This window comes from Chlorocebus sabaeus, chromosome 21, assembly GCF_047675955.1.
Source record: "Chlorocebus sabaeus isolate Y175 chromosome 21, mChlSab1.0.hap1, whole genome shotgun sequence".
NCBI classification, from domain to species: Eukaryota; Metazoa; Chordata; class Mammalia; order Primates; family Cercopithecidae; genus Chlorocebus; species Chlorocebus sabaeus.
In genome coordinates, this window is record NC_132924.1 from 3,568,874 (window position 1) to 3,591,090 (window position 22,217).

At 37.8% G+C, this 22,217-nt stretch overlaps 1 protein-coding gene across 1 annotated transcript; it reads right to left on the minus strand.

The window, feature by feature from the left end:
* Positions 1 to 3,327: 3,327 nt before the first annotated feature.
* Positions 3,328 to 21,195, minus strand: LOC119622733 (zinc finger protein 722-like). The gene is made up of 4 exons (XM_073008641.1): positions 21,157 to 21,195; positions 16,747 to 16,873; positions 16,166 to 16,261; positions 3,328 to 4,295 (listed from the first exon to the last, which is right to left on the minus strand). Exons 1-4 carry the CDS (start codon positions 21,193 to 21,195, stop codon positions 3,487 to 3,489), a joined length of 1,071 nt encoding a protein of 356 aa, XP_072864742.1. The 3' UTR covers positions 3,328 to 3,486.
* Between the last annotated feature and the right edge of the window lie 1,022 nt (positions 21,196 to 22,217).

Sequence of the window (22,217 nt, forward strand, 5' to 3'; positions counted from 1 at the left end):
AAGGTGCATCTTTTTTTTTTTTTTTAATGGTGTCTCACTCTGTCATCCAGGCTGGAGTACAGTGGTGCCACCTTGGCTCACTGCAACTTCTGCCTCCCAGGTTCAAGCAATTCTCCTGCCTAAGCCTTCCTAGTAGCTGGGAATACAGGCACGCATCATCATGCCCAGATCATCTTTTGTATTTTTAGTAGCGATGGGGTTTCATCATGTTGACCAGGCTGGTCTTGAACTCCTGACCTCAAATTATCTGCCCACTTCTGCCTCCCAAAGTGCTGAAATTATAGGCATAAGCCACTGCACCTGGCTGGTACATCTTTAGAGTAAGATATTTGCATATGTAACTCTATACAAATAAAAACTAAAAGTCTGTCTTTGTTGGTCAGCAGAGAGGCCACATGTACAAAAAATATATAAAACCAATTTTTAAAAATATTTAATCAAGACTTAGAAATGTCTGGATATTAATTATATTTATGTAATTTTTATGATCATAAAATGACCCTATGGTTAATAATTCAATTGCACATACTGAAATAACTAAAACTGTATAATGGAAATGTTTGTAATACAAAGTATAAATACATGCTTGAGGTGATGAATACTTCATATACTCTGCTGTGATAATAATGTATGCCTGTGTTAACATACCTCATATATGCCATAAGTGTGTATGCACACTATCTACCCACAAAAAATTTTTAAAAATCTAAATAAGGTACAAAAGAATACAAATTTCACCTATGAGAACAAAATTCTTCAACTTCTTTCCAGTTTAAAACCACTGGAGGGCCAGGCGTGGTAGTTCACATTCGTAATCCCAGCATTTTGGGGTGCCAAGGCAGGTGGATCACCTGAGGTCAGGAGTTCAAGACCAGCCTGGCCAACATGGTGAAACCTCATCTCTACTAAAAATACAAAAATTAGCCAGGTGTGGTGGCACATGCCTGTAGTCCCAGCTACTTGGCCGGCTGAGACAGGAGAATTGCTTTGACCCAGGAAGCGGAGGTTGCAGTGAGCTGAGATTGCACCACTGTACTCCAGCCTGGGCAACAGAGCAAGACTCCATCTCAAAACAAACAAGCAAACAAAAAACACTGGCAAAAAAGAGATTACTAGAGATGTCACTCCCCTACATTAACAAATAGTATATTGTTCCCATCATTTACTTAGAACCTTGAGTAAGATGAGACACATTCATGTTGATGGCAAATTAACACTTCATTGAAAGCACAACAGTTTTAACACATTAAAAACAACTCTGTTTAATGAAAAATTAAGTTCACACATAATCTTTAAAACTTTTTTAAATTTATTGCATTTTATTACATAAAGGTACAATTGATAAACAATCTCTTATATCTCTGATGCAACAATTGATCAAATACTTTCACAAACAATGGGATGAAAGAATCAACATGAAGTAATCTGAGACTTGAGTTACAATATTATTTGCTTCTCAGAAAATGTGTATTTTTTTTTTTTTACAGAAAAAGCATACCTCGAATATAATTATAAATCTCCAAAAAAATCTACTTCTTTAAAATGTACATAGTGTTATCTTTGGATCTCTTTTACACTCAACACTCTGATTTAGTATAATGTCTAGTTTCAGTGCCTTCATTCTTTCTACTGTTAATCCTCAAATGTTTATATAGACTTACTTTTTGGTTAAATATATTTTCCCCATTTACTGGATCTGCAAAAATATTTAGTATAAACTGATGTTTTCTAAGCTGTAGTATTTGAACAAATGTTTTTTCGCATTCATTACATGTTTAGGCTTTCTCTGCAATATAAATGCTCTGATGTTCAACAAAGTTTGAGCATCTGCTTCAGGGTTTTCCTTTAATATAGAATGCATACAATAATATCTGTAATGCAAGTAAAGATACAACAATCCTCTTTATGTTCGTATGTTTGTCTCCAGAACAAATAGTCTTTACTTTAAAGGGCTATATTTTCCAGAAGGTATTTTTACAGTAATCATATTTATAATTTTTTTTTGGTTTTTTGAGATGGAGTCTCACTCTGTCACCCAGGTTGCGGTGTAGCAGCTCTATCTTGGCTCACTGCAACCTCCACCTCCCAGGTTCAAGCAATTCTCCTGCCTCAGCCTCCAGAGTAGCTGGGATTACAGGCACATGCCACCACCCCCGGGTAATTTTTGTATTTTTAGTAGAGATGGGCTTTCACAATATTGGCCAGGCTGGTCTTGAACTTCTGAACTCATTATCCACTGACCTTGGCCTCTCAAAGTGCTGGAATTTCAAGCATGAGCCAACACGCACAACCTATAATGCTTTTACTAAGTATAAACTTTCAGATATTGAGTAAAATGTGAGCTGATATTAATGGCTTTTCACATTCTTTGTATTTCTACAATTTTTCTCTAGTATAAATGTTTTCTTGTGCCATAAGGTGTCAGAATTTATTAAGTTTTGCCACATTCTTCATTTCATATTTGTAGTTTTTCTTCAGTATAAATTATCTTACCTACCATAACGTGTGACTACCATTTAAAGGCCTTGCCACATTTAACACATTTCTAGTTTCTCACCAGTATGATTTCTATTTTTTAGAAAAGTTTGAGATAAGGTTAAATGCTCTGTCACATTTTTATATCTGTAGAGTTTCTCTCCAGTATAAAATTTTTTAATAAATAAGGATGGAGAACCAGTTAAAGGCTTTGCCACATTTTTTTCTACAATTGCAAGGGTTCTCTCCAATGTCAATCATCTTACAGTTATTCAGGTTTGAGGACTTTTTAAAGAAATTGCCATATTCCTTATTGTAGGGTTTCTCTTTAATATTAATTCTCTTATGTATAATGAGGGTTCAAGACTAGTTAAAAGCGTTACCACATTCTTTGTTTTATAGGGTTTCTCTCTAGAATGAATGAACAGATATTGTGTACGGCCTAAGATGTGCTTAAAGGTTTTGTCACTTTTTTTTTTTTTAACCTTTCTAGGGTCTCTCCAATATAAATTCTCTTACGTTTTGGGAGGCTGAGGCAGGTGGATCACCTGAGGTCAGGAGTTCAAGACTAGCCTGGTCAACATGGTGAAACCCCATCTCTACTAAAAATATAAAAATCAGCCAGAGTGGTGGCACATGCCTGTAATCCCAGCTACTCAGGAGGGTGAGGGAGGAGAATCACTTGAACCTGGAAGGCAGAGGTTGCAGTGAGCTGACTTCGTGCCACTGCACTCCAGCCTGGGTGACAAAGGGAGATGCCATCTCAAAAAAATACATTTTTTAAAAATAAATTCTCTCGGGTTCATTAAGGTTTGAGGGTTGGTCAAAGGCTTTGTTACATTTTTTCACATTTATAAAATTTTTGTCCAATATGAATTCTCTAATTTTCTATTAAGGTTTGGAACTTGTTAAAGGCTTGTCCATATTCTCAAATTCTCTACACTTGTAGTGTTTTATTCCAGTATAAATTATTTTCTGTATTATAAGACCTGAGGGCTGGACTTTGCCACATTATTTACATTTGTAGGGTTTCTCTCCAGTATGAATTCTCTTATGTTTAGCAAGACTTGAATGCCTCTTAAAAGCTTTGTCACACTGTTCACATTTGTAGGGTTTCTCTCCAGTATGAATTCTCTTATGTGTCCTAAGCGTTGAGGAGCAGCTAAAGGCTTTGCCACATTCTTCACATTTGTAGGGTCTTTCTCCAGTATGAATTCTCTTGTGATTAGTAAGTGTTGAGGAGAGACTAAAGGCTTGGCCACATTCTTCACATGTGTAGGGTTTCTCTCCGGTGTGAATTCTCTTGTGTCTAGTAAGGTTTGAGGGCCACCTAAAGGCTTTGCCACATTCCTCACATCTGTAGGGTTTCTCTCCAGTATGAATTCTTTTATGTGCAGTAAGGTTTGAGGAGCGGTTAAAGGATTTGCTACATTCATCACATTTGTAGGACTTCTCCCTGGTATGAATTATCTGATGTTGATTTAGGTGTGAAAGCATGCAAAATGATATGCCATATTTTTTACATTTCAAATGTTTCTTTCCAGTGCATCTTGTTTCATGTCTATTGCAATTTGAAAATTTACCAAAGACTTTGACACATTTATGAGTCTGAAATATTTTGTTTTGGGCATTTGACAAACATCGGTTAACTTCATTATAACCTCCTTTGTGCACCTCACACTCACCCACACTTTTATAGCATTTTTTAAATTGTAAATTCTCATGTCCACATTTTCCATATGTTCTCGGTATTACTGTTTGGAGTGAATCTTTTATGCCCTGCTCTGGATGAAGTTCTTGGGTGAAATGAGAACATGTAACTGAAAGACATAAAAATCACAAGTTACAGCACTTACTAGACTCAGATAAATATACTTTACAAATCGAATATATAAAATTATACAGGCACATTAGCAAAATGGCATATCAAAATACCACAGGCCACAATTCCTTCATAGATGTATAAATGTAACAACATCATAGTAATCAAAATACCTTTGGTGAAAATTTATAGAGTAAGTGTGTGCCCGATGTGAGCACAATGTCAAAAGTCATATATAGAGAAAAGAAAAGTCAGCTACATTTACCCAACACAGCCCTTCCTCATCCCCAATAGAACATGGTGCCTTTAATGACAGCTTTAAGTCTTGAGATCAAAAGTGAATGTTACAACAGCAGAAAGACTGCAGTACCATGGATGGAAAATAGGTGTAGAAAGTAGTTATTGACAAGTAATAAGAAATGTGAAGAAGTCTTCTAACTGAAAAATAAATACAAAATTGCAGACAAGACACATCATGAGAACATATTTGGGAGACTCCCAGAACCTCTACCTAAGACAATTGGTTTCAGACTATACCAGAAAAGAGCTGCATTATAAAGATTGTGAAAGGTAGTTTTATGTTAATGTCTAAATCTTAACCAAAGATTATAATGTATACGAAGTATTTGGGCAACATGGTCCAATAAAAAAAAACAAAATTTTCAAAAGCAACTATAAAAATAAAGATGTATATATTAATTTATAAAATGTAAGATAATCTATATTTTGCTCAATGAGAAAACTGGAAAATCAGACATCAGATAAGTGAGAATATCAACAAAAGGCTTGGAATAATAAAAATAGACAATTGTGGAGGTAAAAAAGAATAACTGAAATAAATTTAAAGTATGAAAAAAGTAATGTAAAAAATGAAGAAACTAAACAAACAAACCAGGATATACACATATAAAAAGATCCATAAAACATATTTAAGCAAAGTTTCAAAAGTCACAAACCAGAATATAATCTTGGGAGCTGCAAGATAAAAGTGAGGTATTATTTATAAGCCTAGTCCTCTGAGACAACCAGTGAATTTGTCAACAGAAACCTTGCAGGTCAGAAAAGAACTGTGTTAAATGGTCAAAGGCTGAAGAAAAAATCTTCATTGTGAGAATAATGTAACCAGCAAAAATGTACTATAAAATAAATAAAAAATAAAGATCTTCCAGAATAACCAAATGCTGGAAAAGCATATAAGCACTGCATGTGCCCTAAATAAAATGCTGAAAAGAGGTCTTTCAACTTAAAATAATAGACGAAAAAAATATATAATCATATAAAATACATGTTTTTGAGAAACATGCATATACACACAAAACAAATCTGTGGTATTATTGTGATGCTGCAGAAAACATTTTTAGTTATTCTTTAAAATTGGAAAGATATAAGCATAAAAATAATCATAAAGCATAAAATGATACAATTAGCAACATCAATAGAAGCATAGGGTAGATATAATGCGGACACATTTTTCTATGCAACTGAAGTCATTTTTTTAAACCAGGTTAAAATATACTGTTGTAGCATTAACAGGTTTTATAAAATCTCTAATGTAGCACAAAGAAAAAATCTTTATAGACACACAAAAGAAATGTATATATTAATTTATAAAATTTAAGATAATCCATATTATCTTAAATGTTATTACTAGCATGAGATGTTACTAGTTACTAGTATGAGACAAAGACTGATTACTAGCATGAGACAAAGACTGACATTATATAATGGTAAAATGAGTCCATTTACTAGGAATCTATAACTATTATGTCTATCTATATGTATATGCATATATAACATCAGGGCTTCAAAATGTATAAAGCAAATATTTACAAAAATGAAGCAAGAAATCAAATAGAAACATAAAATTATAAACATTAAGACCTCACTTTCAATAATAAATTAAAAATTTAAATAAAAAATCAATTAAAAAACAGAAAACCTGAGGAACATTATATTGTATATGAATTCATTTTGCAATGCTATAGAAAATAACCTTAGACTGGGTAATTTTTTTTTAATTTTTATTTTTATTTTCTTTTTGAGACAGAGTCTTGCTCTGTCGCCCAGGCTGGAGTGCAGTGGTGCAATCTTGGCTCACTGCAAGCCCCGCCTCCCAGGTTCACACCATTCTCCTGCCTCAGCCTCCTGAGTAGCTGGGACTACAGGCGCCTACCACCACGCTCGGCTAATTTTTTTGTATTTTTAGTAGAGACGGGGTTTCACCGTGTTAGCCAGGATGGTCTTGATCTCCCGACCTCGTGATCCGGAGACTGGGTAATTTATAAAGAAAAAGATTTCTTTGGTTCACAGTTCAGTAGACTGTACAAGAAGTATATGCCAGTATTTGCTTCTGGTGAGGATATGAAAAAGCTCACAATTATAGTGGAAGGCAAAAAAGAACCAAACATGTCACATGGTAAAAGATGATGCACGTGTGAGGTGGAGTAATCAGGTTCCTTTAAGCAACCAGCTCTCATGTGAATTAACAGACTGAGAACTCTATGATTACCAAGGGGATTGTGCCAAGTCATTCATGAGGGATTTGTCTCCATGATGCAAACAGCTCTCATTAGGCCCCACATCCACCACAGGAGATTACATTTCAATATGAGATTTGGAGGGCATCTATACCATATCACAAACCAAATAGGCTAAACAGACATGTACAGAACTCTCCAGTCAAAAGCAAGTGGATACACAATATTCTTATTTGCACCTGGTGCATTCTGTTAGAACACACGAGTCTTAGTAAATTTAAAAAGATCAGCCAGGTGCAGTGGCTCACAGGTGTAATCCCAGAACTTTGGGAGGCCAAGATGGAAGGATCACTTGGGGCAAGAAGTTTGATACTAGCCTTGGGAACATGGTGAGACCCTGTCTCTACAAATAATTAAAAATTAGCTGGGCATGGCCGGGCAGGGTGGCTCACGCCTGTAATCCCAGCACTTTGGGAGGCCAAGGCATGTGGATCACAAGGTCAAGAGATCGAGACCATCCTGGCCAACATGGTGAAAACCCGTCTCTACTAAAAAATAAAAAAAAATTTTTTAAATAAAAAATAAAAAAAGCCAGGTGTGTTGGTGGGCCCCTGTAGTCCCAGCTATTCAGGAGGCTGAGGCAGGAAAATCACTTGAATCCGGGAGGCGGAGGATGCAGTGAGCAAAGATTGCACCACTGCACTCCAGTCTGGGGAACAGAGGAAGACTCCATTTCAAAAAAAAAAAAGAAAAAAATTAGCTGGGCTTGGTAGGGTAGGCCTGTAGTGCCAGCCACTCAGGAGGCCAAGGTGGAAGGATTACTTGAGTCCAAGAGGTTGAGGCTGCAGTGAGACAAGATTGTGTTACTGCACTACAGTCTGGGCAACAGAGTGAGAAATGCTGTGTCAAAAAAAATTTAAGAAAAGCAAAATCATACAGTGTATGTTTTCTAATCAAAACTAAATAAAACTGAAAAGGATAAAAGTAAAACTGGCAAATCAAAAATATATGGAAATAAACACATTCTTCAATATATTCTTGCACAAGGTCATATAATTTAATTTAATTTAATATTTTTGCTCAGGGGTCAACATATTTAAGTGACAACTTAATTTGTTAAGAAGTCAGTATAACCCACAGTGGTGAACAAATTTAATATAATCTGTATCAAAATTCCAAAAGTATATTTATTCCTGAAATATTGTTTAAAATTTTTAAATTCTATTATGAACTATATCTAGAGAAACGCACATGAAAAACACAGAGGCATTATGCTCCATAATTTCAAAACACAATAAAAAGCTGCAATAACAGTAACTACGTGGTATTCACAAAAAGACAGATAAAGACATGATAAAATAGGGAGACCAACAATGAACTCTTCTGTGTATGACCAAATAATCTGCCACAAGGTTGCCATGAGCAGACAATGGAGAAAATATCATCCCTTCAACAGATAATGTTGAAAACTGGATATCTACATTGAAAAAATGAAGTTGAATATTTTAATTGCATCATATACAAAAGATATTTTAAACAAAATACTTAGACTAATAAAAAAACTAATGAAACTCTTAGAAAAAAATACAGTGGAAAGACATGACATTGGTGTTGGCACCATTTTCTTAGACATGCCATCAAATGCATGAGCCACGAATAGGAGAACAGAAAACTTTAACCGGACTAAACTTCAAAATTTCTGCAATCAAATAAAACATTTAATAGAGTGACAGTGTCACCCAAGAAATGGGTGACAATATTTGAAAATCACATGTGATGACTTAATATTGAGAATATATAAACAACTCCTAGAACTAGACAATAACTGATGATTTAATAATCTAATAATTACTTGATTTAGAAACGAAAAAACAAGCCTGGTGCAGTGGCTCACATGTAATCCCAGAACTCTGAGAGGCTGAGGTGGGCAGATCACCTGAGGTCAGGAATTTGAGACCAGCCTGACCAACATGGTGAAACCCATCTCTACTAAAAATATAAAATTAGCTGGGCATTGTGGCACATCCCTAATCCCACCTACTCAGGAGGCTGAGGCAGAAGAATTGTTTGAATCTGGAAGGCAGAGATTGCCATGACCAAAACTGTGCCATTGCACTGCAGCCTGGCTAACAAGAGCGAAACTCCATCTCAAAAAAAAAAAAAAAAAAAAAAAAAGAAAGAAAGAAAAGAAAAGAAAAAGAAAAGAAATGGACAAATGATTAAACTAAATTTTAATAAAACAGATATACACCCAGTTCCAAGATGGCCAAAAAGGAACAGCTCCAGTCTGCAGCTCCCAGTGTGATTGATGCAGAAGATGGGTGCTTTCTGCATTTCCAACTAAGGTGCCTGGTTTATCTCAATGGGACTGGTTAGACAGTGGGTGCAGCCCACAGAGGGTGAGCCAAAGCAGGGTGGGGCATCGCCTCACCTGGGAAGAGCAAGGCATTGGGGGAATTCTCTTTCCTAGCCAAGGGAAGCCGTGACAGACTGCATCAGGAAAGTCGGGACACTGCCACCTAAATACTGGGCTTTTCTAATGGTCTTAGCAAACGGCACACCAAGAGTTTATATCCCGTGCCTGGCTCAGTAGGTCCCACACCCATGGAGCCTTGCTCACTGCTAGCACAGTAGTCCAAGATCAAACTGCGAGGTGGCAGCCTGGCTAGGGGAGGGGCATCCACCATTGCTAAGGTTTGAGTAGGTAAACAAAGCGGCCAGGAAGCTAGAACTGGGTAGAGCCCACCGCAGCTCAACAAAGCCTGTCTGCCTTTGTAGACTCCACCTCTGGGGGTAGGGTACAGCTGAACAAAAGGCAGCAGAAACTTCTGCAGACTTAAACATCCCTGTCTGACAGCTCCGAAGAAAGCAGTGGTTCTCCCAGCATGGTGTTTGAGTTCTGAGAATGGACAGACTGCCTCCTCAAGTGGGTCCCTGACCCCTGTGTAGCCTAACTGGGAGACGACTCCCAGTAAGGGCCGATTGACACATCATACAGCAGGTGCTCTTCTGAGATGAGGATTCCAGAGGAAGGATTAGGCAGCAATATTTGTTGTTCTGCATTATTTGCTGTTCTGCAGTCTCCGCTGATGATACCCAGGCAAACAGGGTCTGGAGTGGACCTCCAGCAAACTCCAACAAACCTGCAGCTGAGGGACTTGACTGTTGGAAGGAAAATTAACAAACAGAAAGGAATAGCATCCACATCAACAAAAAGGACAACCATACCAAAACCCCATCTGTAGGTCACCATCATCAAAGACCAAAGGTAGATAAAACCACAAAGATGGGGAGAAACCAGAGCAGAAAAGCTGAAAATTCTAAAAACCAGAGCACCCCTTCTCCTCTGAAGGAACACAGATCCTTGCCAGCAACAGAACAAACCTGGACAGAGAATGACTTTGATGAGTTGACAGAAGTAGGCTTCAGAAGATCAATAATAACAAACTTCTCTGAGCTAAAGGAGGATGTTTGAACCCATCCCAAAGAAGCTAAAAACCTTGAAAAAAGATTAGATGAATGGTTAACTAGAATAAACAGTGTAGAAAAGACCTTAAATGACCTGATGGAGCTGAAAACCATGGAACAAGTACTACGTGACGCATGCACAAGATTCAGTAGCTGATTTGATCAAGTGAAAGAAAGGGTATCAGTGATTGAAGATCAAATTAATGAAATGAAATGAAGCGAGAAGAGAAGTTCAGACAAAAAAAAAAAAAAAAAGAGTAAAAAGAAACAAACAAAGCCTCCAAGAAATATGGGACTATGTGAAAAGACCAAATCTACATTTGATTGGTATACCTGAAAGTGATGGGGAAAACGGAACCAAGCTGGAAAACACTCTTCAGGATATTCTTCAGGAGAACTTCCTCAACCTAGCAAGGCAGGCCAACATTCAAATTCAGGAAATACAGAGAATGCCACAAAGATACTCCTCAAGAAGAGCAACCCCAAGACACATAATTGTCAGATTCACCAAGGTTGAAATGAAGGAAAAAATGTTAAGGGCAGCCAGAGAGAAAGGTCAGGTTACCCACAAAGGGAAGCCCATCAGACTAACAGCAGATCTCTTGGCAGAAACTCTACAAGCCAGGAGAGAGTGGGGGCCAATAGTAAACATTCTTAAAGAAAAGAATTTTCAAACCAGAATCTCATATCCAGCCAAACTAAGTTTCATAAGTGAAGGAGAAATAAAATCCTTTAGAGACAAGCGAATGCTGAGAGATTTTGTCACCACCAGGCCTGCCTTACAAAAGCTCCTGAAGGAAGCACTAAACATGGAAAGGAACAACCGGTACCAGTCACTGCAAAAACATGTCAAATTGTAAAGATCATTGATGCTAGGAAGAAACTGCATCAACTAACGGGCAAAATAACCAGGTAACATCATAATGACAGAATCAAAATCACACCTAACAATATTAACCTTAAGTGTAAATTAGCTAAATGCCCCAATTAAAAGACACAGACTGGCAAATTGGATAAAGAGTCAAGACCCATCAGTGTGCTGTATTCAGGAGACCCATTTCACATGCAGAGACACACACAGGCTCAAAATAAAGGGATGGAGGAAGATCTACCAAGCAAATGCAAAGCAAAAAAAAACAGGGGTTGCAATCCTAGTGTCTGATAAAGCAGACTTTGAACCAACAAAGATCAAAAGAGACAAAGAAGGCCATTACATAATGGTAAAGGGATCAATGCAATAAGAAGAGCTAACTATCCTAAATATATATGCAACCAAAACAGGAGCACCCAGATTCATAAAGCAAGTCCTTAGAGACATACAAAGAGACTTAGACTCCCACACAATAATATTGGGAGACTTTAACACCCCACTGTCAACATTAGACAGATCAACAAGACAGAAGGTTAACAAGAATATCCAGGACTTGAACTCAGCTCTGCACCAAGCAGACCTAATAGACATCTACAGAACTCTCCAAGCCAAATCAATAGAATAGACATTCTTCTTAGCATCACAGCACACTTATTCCAAAATTGACCACATAGTTGGAAGTAAAGCACTCCTCAGCAAATGTAAAAGAACAGAAATCACAACAAACTGTCTCTCAGACCACAGTGCAATCAAATTAGAACTCAGGATTAAGAAACTCACTCAAAATCACACAAGTACATGGAAACTGAACAACTTGCTCCTGAATGACTACTGGGTACATAATGAAATGAAGGCAGAAATAAATATGTTGTTTGAAACCAATGAGAACAAAGACACAATGTACCAGAATCTCTGGGACACATTTAAAGCAGTGTGTAGAGGGAAATTTGTAGCACTAAATGCTCACAAGAGGAAGCAGGAAAGATCTAAAATCGACACCCTAACATCACAATGAAAAGAACTAGAGAAGCAAGAGAAGACAAATTTAAAAGCTAGCAGAAGGCAAGAAATAGCTAAGATCAAAGCAGAACTGAAGGAGATAGAGATACAAAAAAAGGGTTCAAAACATCAATGAATCCAGAAGCTGATTTTTTGAAAAGATCACCAAAATTGATAGACCGCTAGAAAGACTAATAAAGAAGAAAAGAGAGAAGAATCAAATAGACAGAATGAAAAATGATAAAGGGGGTATCACCACTGACCCCACAGAAATACAAACTGCCATCAGAGAATACCACAAACACCTCTACGCAAATAAACTAGAAAATCTAGAAGAAATGGATAAATTCCTGGACACATACACCTTCCGAAGACTAAACCAGTAAGAAGTTGAATCCCTGAATAGACCAATAACAGACTCTGAAATTGAGGCAATAATTAAAAGCCTACCAACCAATAAAAGTCCAGGACCAGACAGTTTCACAGCCAAATTCTACCAGAGGTATAAAGAGGAGCTGGTACCATTCCTCCTGAAACTATTCCAACCAATAGAAAAAGAGGGAATCCACCCTAACTCATTTTATGAGGCCAACATCATCCTGATACCAAAGCCTGGCAGAGATACAACAAAAAAGAATTTTAGACCAATATCCCTGATGAACATAGATGCAAAATCCTCAATTAAATACTGGCAAACCGAATCCAGCAGCACATCAAAAAGCTTATTCACCATGATCAAGTGGGCTTCATCCCTGGGATGCAAAGCTGGTTGAACATACACACACAAAAAAAACTTAATGCATCACATAAACAGAACCAAAGACAAAACCACGTCATTATCTCAATAGATGCAGAAAAGGCTTTTGACAAAATTCAACAGCACTTCATGCTAAAAACTCTCAATAAACTAGGTATTGATGGAACATATCTCAAAATAATAAGAGTTATTTATGACAAACCCACAGCGAGTATCATACTGAATGGGCAAAAACTGGAAGCATTCCCTTTGAAAACTAGCACAAGCCAGGGATGCCCTCTCACCACTCCTATTCAACATACTGTTGGAAGTTCTAGCCAGGGCAATCAGGCAAGAAAAATAAATAAATGGTATTCAATTAGGAAAAAAGGAAGTCAAATAGTCCCTGTTTGCAGATGACATGATTGTATATTTAGAAAACCCCATTGTCTCAGCCCAAAATCTCCTTAAGCTGATAAGCAACTTCAGCAAAGTCTCAGGATACAAAATCAATGTGCAAAAATCACAAGCATTCTTATACACCAATAATAGACAAACAGAGAGCTAAATCATGAGTGAACTCTCATTCACAATTGCTACAAACAATAAAATACCTAGGAATCCAACTTACAAGGGACGTGAAGTACCTCTTTAAGGAGAACCGCAAACCACTGCTAAACGAAATCAAAGAGGACACAAACAAATGGAAGAACATTCCATGCTCATGGATAGGAAGAATCAATACTGTGAAAATGGCCATACTGTACTGCCCAAGGTAATTTATAGATTCAATGCCACTCCCATCAAGCTACCAATGACTTTCTTCACAGAATTGGAAAAAACTAAAGTTCATATGGAACCAAAAAAGAGCCTGCATTGCCAAGACAATCCTAAGCAAAAAGAGCAAACCTGGAGGCATCACGCTACCTATACTATACTACCTTTTACTATACTATACTATACTATACTATACTATATTATACTATACTATACTATACCATACCACAAGGCTACAGTAACCAAAACAGCATGGTACTGGTACCAAAACAGAGATATAGACCAACGGAACAGAACAGAGCCCTCAAAAATAACACCACACATCTACAACCATCTGATCTTTGACAAACCTGAAAGAAACAACAAATGGGGAAAGGATTCCCTATTTAATAAATGGTGCTGGGAAAACTGGCTAGCCATAAGTAGAAAGCTGAAACTGGATCGCTTCCTTACACCTGATACAAACATTCATTCAAGATGGATTAAAGACTTAAATGTTAGATCTAAAACCATAAAAACCCTAGAAGAAAACCTAGGCAATACCATACAGGACATAGGCATGGGCAAGGACTTCATGACTAAAACACCAAAAGCAATAGCAACAAAAGCCAAAATGGACAAATGGGATCTAATTAAACTAAAGAGCTTCTGCACAACAAAGGAAACTACCATCAGGGTGAACAGGCAACCTACAGAATGGGAGAAAATTTTTGCAATCTACCCATCTGACAAAGGGCTAATATCCAGAATCTACAAAGAACTTAAACAAACTTGCAAGAAAAAAATCAACCCCATCAAAAACTGGGCAAAGGATATGAACGGACATTTATCAAAAGAAGGCATTTATTTATGCAGCCAACAGACACATGAAAAAATGCTCATCATCACTGGTCATTAAAGAAATGCAAATCAAAACCACAATGAGATACCATCTCACACCAGTTAGAATGGCGATCATTAAAACAGGAAACAACAGGTGCTGGAGAGGATGTGGAGAAATAGGAACACTCTTACACTGTTGGTGGGACTGTAAACTAGTTCAACCATTGTGGAAGACAGTGTGGTGACTCCTCAAGGATCTAGAACTAGAAATGCCATTTGACCCAGCCATCCCATTACTGGAGATATACCCAAAGGATTATAAATCATGCTACCATAAAGACACATGCACACGTATGTTTATTGCGGCACTATTCACAATAGTAAAGACTTGGAACCAACCGAAATGTCCATAAAGGATAGACTGGATTAAGAAAATGTGGCACATATACACCATGGAATACTATGCAGCCATAAAAAAGGATGAGTTCATGTATTTTGTACGGACACAGATGAAGCTGGAAACCGTCACTCTGAGCAAACTATCAGAATGCCAGAAAACCAAACACCACGTGTTCTCATTCACAGGTGGTAATTGAACAGTGAGAACTTGGACACAGGGCAGGGAACATCACACACCAAGGCCTGTCGTGGGGTGGGGGAATGGGGGAGGGATAGCATTAGGAGAAATAGCTAATGTAAATGACGAGTTAATGGGTGCAGCAAATCAACATGGCACATGTATACATATGTAACAAACCTGCACATTGTGCACATGTACCCTAGAACTTAAAGGATATATATACACACACACACACAAATGGGAAGAAGCACTTGAAAGGTTGCACAAAATTAATAATTTACAGAAAAATGCAAAACAAAGTCACAATACAAAACAAAATTACCTTACACCAATTACAATGGCCACTAGAAATTTTTTTAAAACACCAACTATGTTGATAATATAAAGAAATTGAAACCTATGTAAGTTGTTGATGAGAAAAGAGATGCCGCCATCATAAAAATATCATAAATGTTCTTCAAATAATTAAAAATGAAATTATCATATAATACAGAAATACCATTTATGAATCTATATCTAAAACATACAACACAGCAAAATGAAGACATAAACAATACCCTGCTTGCATATCCCCCCACAGCAAGTATTACAACCCAGCCTCTAAATAAATACATACATACATATATAACAATTAAAAAATGAAAAAAAATTTTGTAAAAAACTTTAAACTATATTTCAAGGCTATGGTAATTAAAAACCAGAATGGTCTGTGTAGAAAAGTGGACAACCACCAATGAAACAGAAATTACTATTCTCACACATTTTAGACACGATACAAAAAAATTTTTTTTAAACTGTTTAACATAGAGTTTCTCAAAAATACACAGATATTAATGTGTCCCCAAAAGCAATGGCAAAGCAGTCAGTTTTTTCAGTCCCTGATAAGCCATAAAGAAAACTTTGGCTCACACTGTGAACTTGAAAAAAGATTATTGAAGAGAAAGCAGAATCCTTGGAGAATTTAACAGCATGGGGCAGAAGGTGTCCCTGTGTGAGAGCAAAAGAAAAAAGTGACTTGAGCTTCTCAGAAACTCTTTCCATCAAAGCACAGTTCCCCAGACCACATTTTAAGGGCTGGCTGCCTCCTTGATTTGTGTACCTCTCATCTGTGTCATCTGCTTCATTCGCTCTCACCTACCTGGCTGTTTGGCTACCATCTCACTTCTCTTTATATTCCAAGACTCTTTATTTTGCTCCAGACAGGTGATCAAGTCTGGCTTAGAGTCAGCAATACCTCTTTTATTAAGAAAAAAACGTAACATAAATCTTGCTGAATTCTTTAACTACCAACCTAGTATTATGCTTAGTAAAGAGGATATAATAGAAAATTCTAGAAAATTAATATTGATTCATAACAGAACTTTCTACATATTTACAAAATATTTTAAAATTGTGGGTCCTTAATCTCACTACTCAGTATTACTGAATTAAACATTGGTGGTGGCAACTGAATTCTAAGGTATGGGAAACGCTATTTTACGCCATGACATTTTTGGAATTGCCACTAACCTAGAGCAAAAGATACATAAGCTCAGGAAAGGGAAAAGTTCAGGTCAAGATAAAACATCGTGAAGAATTTGTTCTACACCAATGAATTCCCAAGATTTTCTTAAAATCGGAGAGCTAAAATATATTCATGCAAAGCAGAAATTACCAAAATTATCTTAGAAAAGAGAGAAAGGCAATATATTAGGAATTGTGTATTGAAGTTTTCCTCACCCAGGAAGACCAGGTTTCTGTAGTTCTCTAACATCACATCTCTATATAAATTCTGCTGAGCATGATCCAGGCATTGCCATTCCTCCAGATAGAATTCTATAGCTATGTCTCTGAATGTCAACAATCCCTGAAAAAACAAAATGAAACAAACAAACAAAAACACTCATGAACACACAAACAGTTACCATGTATCTGTAGGCAGAGACTTGTATTTGACTTAAGAGAGTAAAAAGAAGTGGTTTTCAGTTACAAGAGTGACTAAAATTATTCAACAAGATAATTTTTAACACTGAAGTATTCTCTAACTCTGAGAAAAGAGAATAGCATAAGATCCACAATACAACTGTAGATGTGATACTTTTCTGGATGATAAATTATAAAATTAAGGGCATCAACATAGACATGTCTTTTTTTTCTATTTTTCTTTTCTTCTTTTTTTTGAGACCAAGTCACACTCTGTTGCCCAGGCTGGAGTGCAGTGGCATGATCTTGGCTCAGTGCAACCTCCACCTCCTGGGTTCAATCGATTCTCCTGCCTCAGCCTCCCAAGTAGCTGAGACTACAGGCGTAAGCCACCATGCCTGGCTAATTTTTGTAATTTTACTAGAGATGGGGTTTCTCCATGTTGGCCAGGCAGGTCTTGAACTCCTGACCTCAGGTGATCCACCCACCTTGGCCTCCCAAAGTGCTGGGATGGCAGGCATGAGCCACCTCACCTGCTGGACATATCTATTTTTGAGTGCTATATTTACGTCACACAGAATAAGTGGTGTGTATTTCTCAAATAGAACAGTCATGATGACTTGGAAGGTACCTCTCAAGTCTTAATATGTGCAACAAACTAAAGATCTTGTGCAGATTTTGTTTCAGGAGATTTGGGATAAAGTCTGAATTTCTGAATTTTTAGCAAGCTCACCAATGTTTCTAGCCTACTAAGAGTATTTTGTCAAACATCCAGTAAGTGGCAGAGTCTGAGTTTTTCCCAGTTTCTCTCATCTGTAAATAAACATAAGAGCCTTCATTTTTAAAAGACAAATATATGCAAAAGTCATCAAAAAAGAAAGGACAACTTCCAGATTAAATGTGATGGTTTATGCACTTCAGCTAGGAAATCTCCTAAGTGTACTTAATAATTAAGAGAATAATAATTAATAGTGGAAAAAATGTCATTGAGATCTTGAACCAAGTGAATAACATTGTTATCAACTTTATTAGGACACATTTGTATTATGTACTGATGGACACAGGCCACAACATCACTGCTGTGGTATTTCTCACCTCTCAGAAAAGTAAATTGTAATCCAAATTTAATTATATGTATGTACATATATTTGTTTTTCTTTTTTTTTTTTTTTTAAGAGATGGAGTCTCGCTCTGTCACCCAGGCTGGAGTGCAGAGGTGCAATCTGCAATCTCGTCTCACTGCAACCTCTACCTCCTGAGTTCAAGCAATTCTCCTGCCTCAACCTCCCAAGTAGCTGGGATTACAGATGCGTGCAACACACCTGGCTAATTTTTGTTTGTTTGTTTTTTCCATAGAGACGAGGTTTCACCATGTTGGCCAGTCTAGCCTCGAACTCCTGACCTCATGTGATCTGCCTGCCTCGGCCTCCCAAAGTGCTGGGATTACAAGCCTGAGACACCACACTTGGCCTAAATTTAATTATAAAGAAACATCAGTTTTATGCAAAGTCAAAGATGCAGATAACTTCCCTGTGCTGTAATTTTTAACAGTAATTTTAAGTAGTCTTTCTTTAGCACCCTGGAGGGCAAGTATCTCCTAATAGTTTTTCCAGAACTTTCTGGGTAATAAATGCCTTTCTGTTTAAATGAGCATTTTCTAAATCCTGTTCTGCCTGGAAATAATAGAGCACACAGATAAAACCCCAACAGGATATGTTTCACTTTTCACTAATATCCAAAGACAATTGTGTTTCCCCAGTAGAAATAATGAGTATTTACACCTTCTCACGTTTAACAGCTACAATGGGAACATTTTAAATATTGCAGGTCATAAATTTGTAGTAAGAATTCTACATGGCATACAAGAATCCAAGATGAAGAAAATGTATAGAACGTTATGGCATATAGAGAAAATATTTTTTTTCAGAACCCCTTGCCTATCATAAAAACGACAAAAATATAGTTGAAACGAACTCATTAGGGATCAACAGCACAAGCAGAGAAGTAAAAATTTGCAAGTTCTGAACAGATGGCATTGCCAAAGGCAGAATGGACACCACGCTTAATCTGAAATATGCTTGCCTGAGAAAAAGTGATTTTTTTCTTTTCCTCCTCTTTCTCTGAAATGTATTTTCAGAGAAGATGCTCTGGACATATCAAACCCGCATCTTGAGAATATGCCTTTAAAGCACAATCTATTCAGCTGCTACCAGCACACACACCCATGGGCAGAAAGACCCAGACTTGAAGAAAACATTCACCCATTTTTGTTGTTTATAACGGAAAAGATTTAAGAGCAATGGGAGAACAGTGAGCTTCTCCATAACTATTAAAATACGAGTTTCTTTTTCCCTGCCCTCCCCTATCAGACACCAGCAATCTTCTTTACAGTAATGGGAGCATGAACTGCACTGACCTCTTCCTACCAAACGGAAACAGGGCAGGCAGTGCAGCCTTCCTTAGATGCGAAGGTTGAACTAAACTCTCCTGAATGTATCTTGAACCCCTCAAGTGTATAAGTTACTTGGTAATCTTGGCCCTGCTTTATGCAAAGTGATTCTGCAGGATCCAAAAGCATCCGGGAATGGGCTTTTTCAACAAGTCCCCTGTAAATGCTGATTGTGCTTTCCCAGACACATTATTAGCATTAGCGAGAGAAAGTAGGCACAGCAAAGAGTCCCTTACACCCACCACGTCTGTCACAATACACATACTTGTGATACAAATAAAGACAACTAACCACCATGCTGAAATATTATATTTTTTGTTGACTTTTTTAAGTTTACAGGGACAACAGAAGGCAGCAATGTCTGAGTAAATCTGCACCTGGGAAATATGTACACATGTACTAATAAAATGTTTATTAAGCAGGTACTATGTGCTCAGGAGCATGTCACAGAACACTGTGTTGGGAATGACACATTTTGTGATTTAATTTTCATAGCATCCTGGGAGTTGGTACTAAGTATTGAATAATTTTTAGCATTTAGATTAAGAGCACAGCATTTTTTTCTTCTTATGTTTCCCTATCATTACTTTTAAAAAGAAAATGTATAGAATAGTAATTCAGTACACTACCACAAAAAACATATGAAATGATACAATTACATAAAAATTGAGTAATCATCTTCCAAATGGCTATTTTGTAAATAATGAAATCAAGGCAGACATAAAAAAAATTTTTGAAACTAGTTACAGCCAAAATACAACATACTAGAATCTCTGTTACAGCTAAGGCAGTGTTAAGAATAAAATGTGTATCAGGAAACACCCACATCAAAAAGTTAGAAAGATCTCAATTTAAAAATCTAATGTTACAATTAAAAGAATTTCAAAAGTAAGATCAAACCAACCTCAACGCTCGCAAAAGACAAGAAATAACCAAAATCAGAGCTGAGACATAAATAGTACAAGGGGTTGGGCGCTGTGGCTCACTCCTGTAATTCCAGCACTTTGGGAGCCAAGGTGGGGAGATCACGAGGTCAGGAGTTCGAAACCAGCCTGGCCAACATGGGGAATCCCCGTGTCTACTAAAAATACAAAAATTAGCTGGGCGTGTGGCATATGCCTGTAATCCCAGCTACTCTGGAGGCTGAGGCAGGAGAATTGCTTGAAACTGGAAGGCGGAGGTTGCAGTGAGCCAAGATTGCACCACTGTACTCTAGTCTGGACAACAGAATGAGACTTCATCTTAAAAAAAAAAAAAAAAAAGTTCAATCAAACCAGAAGTTGCTTTGCATAAAGCAGGGCCGAGATTACCAAGTAACTTACAAACTTGAGGGATTCAAGATACATTCAGGAGAATTTAGTTCAACCTTCGCATCTAAGGAAGGCTGCATGCACTGCCTGCCCTGTTTCCGTTTGGTAGGAAGAGGTCAGTGCAGTTCATGCTCCCATTACTGTAAAGAAGATTGCTGGTGTCTGATAGGGCAGGACAGGGAAAAAGAAACTTATATTTTAATAGTTATGGAGAAGCTCATTGTTCTCCCATTGCTCTTAAATCTTTTCCGTTATAAACAACAAAAATGGGTGAGATGAGGCGCTGGGAGGGCAGAGCTGCCCAGCATCTTACGCTTCCAGGGGACTAAGAGCCGAGCTGGGCCAAGGATGATATGGGTCCTCAGACCCCGGAGCGGACTGTGAGGAAGTCTGGGTCCTGCTACAGCCACTTTCAGCTGGTTCCAACCAGCTTCCGCCCCTCTCTCAGATGACAGACCCAGCACTCACCATTTCTTGGCTTCCAGGGGATTCCGGTGTTTTAGCCATAAATCTGCGAATACCTGCAGGACACGAAGCCACAGAGTCTTGGCCTCTAGGAGTAGAGGACTCAGAGCCGTGAAGAGAAGAACTGGAGCTCTAGACGCAGAGAAACACAAAGGACCTGGAAAATTACGGAAGCGTCCTGTTCTCTCCAGCTGCATGCCTGATTGGACAGTTTCTAGCCCACGGCCCCTGATTGGATAAGGTTTCAGGCCCCACCCTTCATGCCTGAATGACAGAATATTTGATCACTGGACTGACTGAAGTAAAAATAACAGCCTAGGCAGCAGCCTTTACAGGCAAGTCTTCTTCCCTGATCTGAGCCAGGCCAACACCAGAGGATACTTGCATTTAACCTTGTGTATAACGTCATATGCATTTATAAATGATATATAATATAGTTATTCATAAATTGAAAGAATATAATGACAATTATTTTTAAAATTTGGATGTTATGCAGTGAAACCCCGCCTCTACTAAAAATACAAAAAAAAATTAGCGGTGTGTGGTGGCGGGCGCCTGCAGTCCCAGCTACCCGGGAGGCTGAGGCAGGAGAATGGCGTGAATCTGGGAGGGGGAGCTTGCTCGAACCATTTGTAACTGTTGAATGTGCTAGTGGCCAAATGTTAAAAAGTAAAAAGAAAAAGGTGGGGCCGGCCCAGTGGCTCACACCTGTAGTCCCAGCACTTTGAGAGGCTGAGATGGCGAACCACCTGAGGTCAGGAGTTCAAGACCAGCCTGGCTGACATGGCAAAACTCCGGCTCTACCAATAATAGAAAAATTAACTGGGTGTGGTGACAGGCACTTGCAATCCCAGCTACTCTAGAGGCTGATGCAGGAGAATCGCTTGAATCCGGGAGGCAGAGGTTGCAGGGAGCCAAGATCCCGCCACAGCACTACAGTCTGGCAACAGAGCGACTCTGTCTCAAAATAAAAAAAAAAAAAAAAGAAGCAGGTGGAATAACAGGAGGAATTGATTGTAACAATTTAATCAGTCCAATAGATCCAAAATATTGTTATTATAATT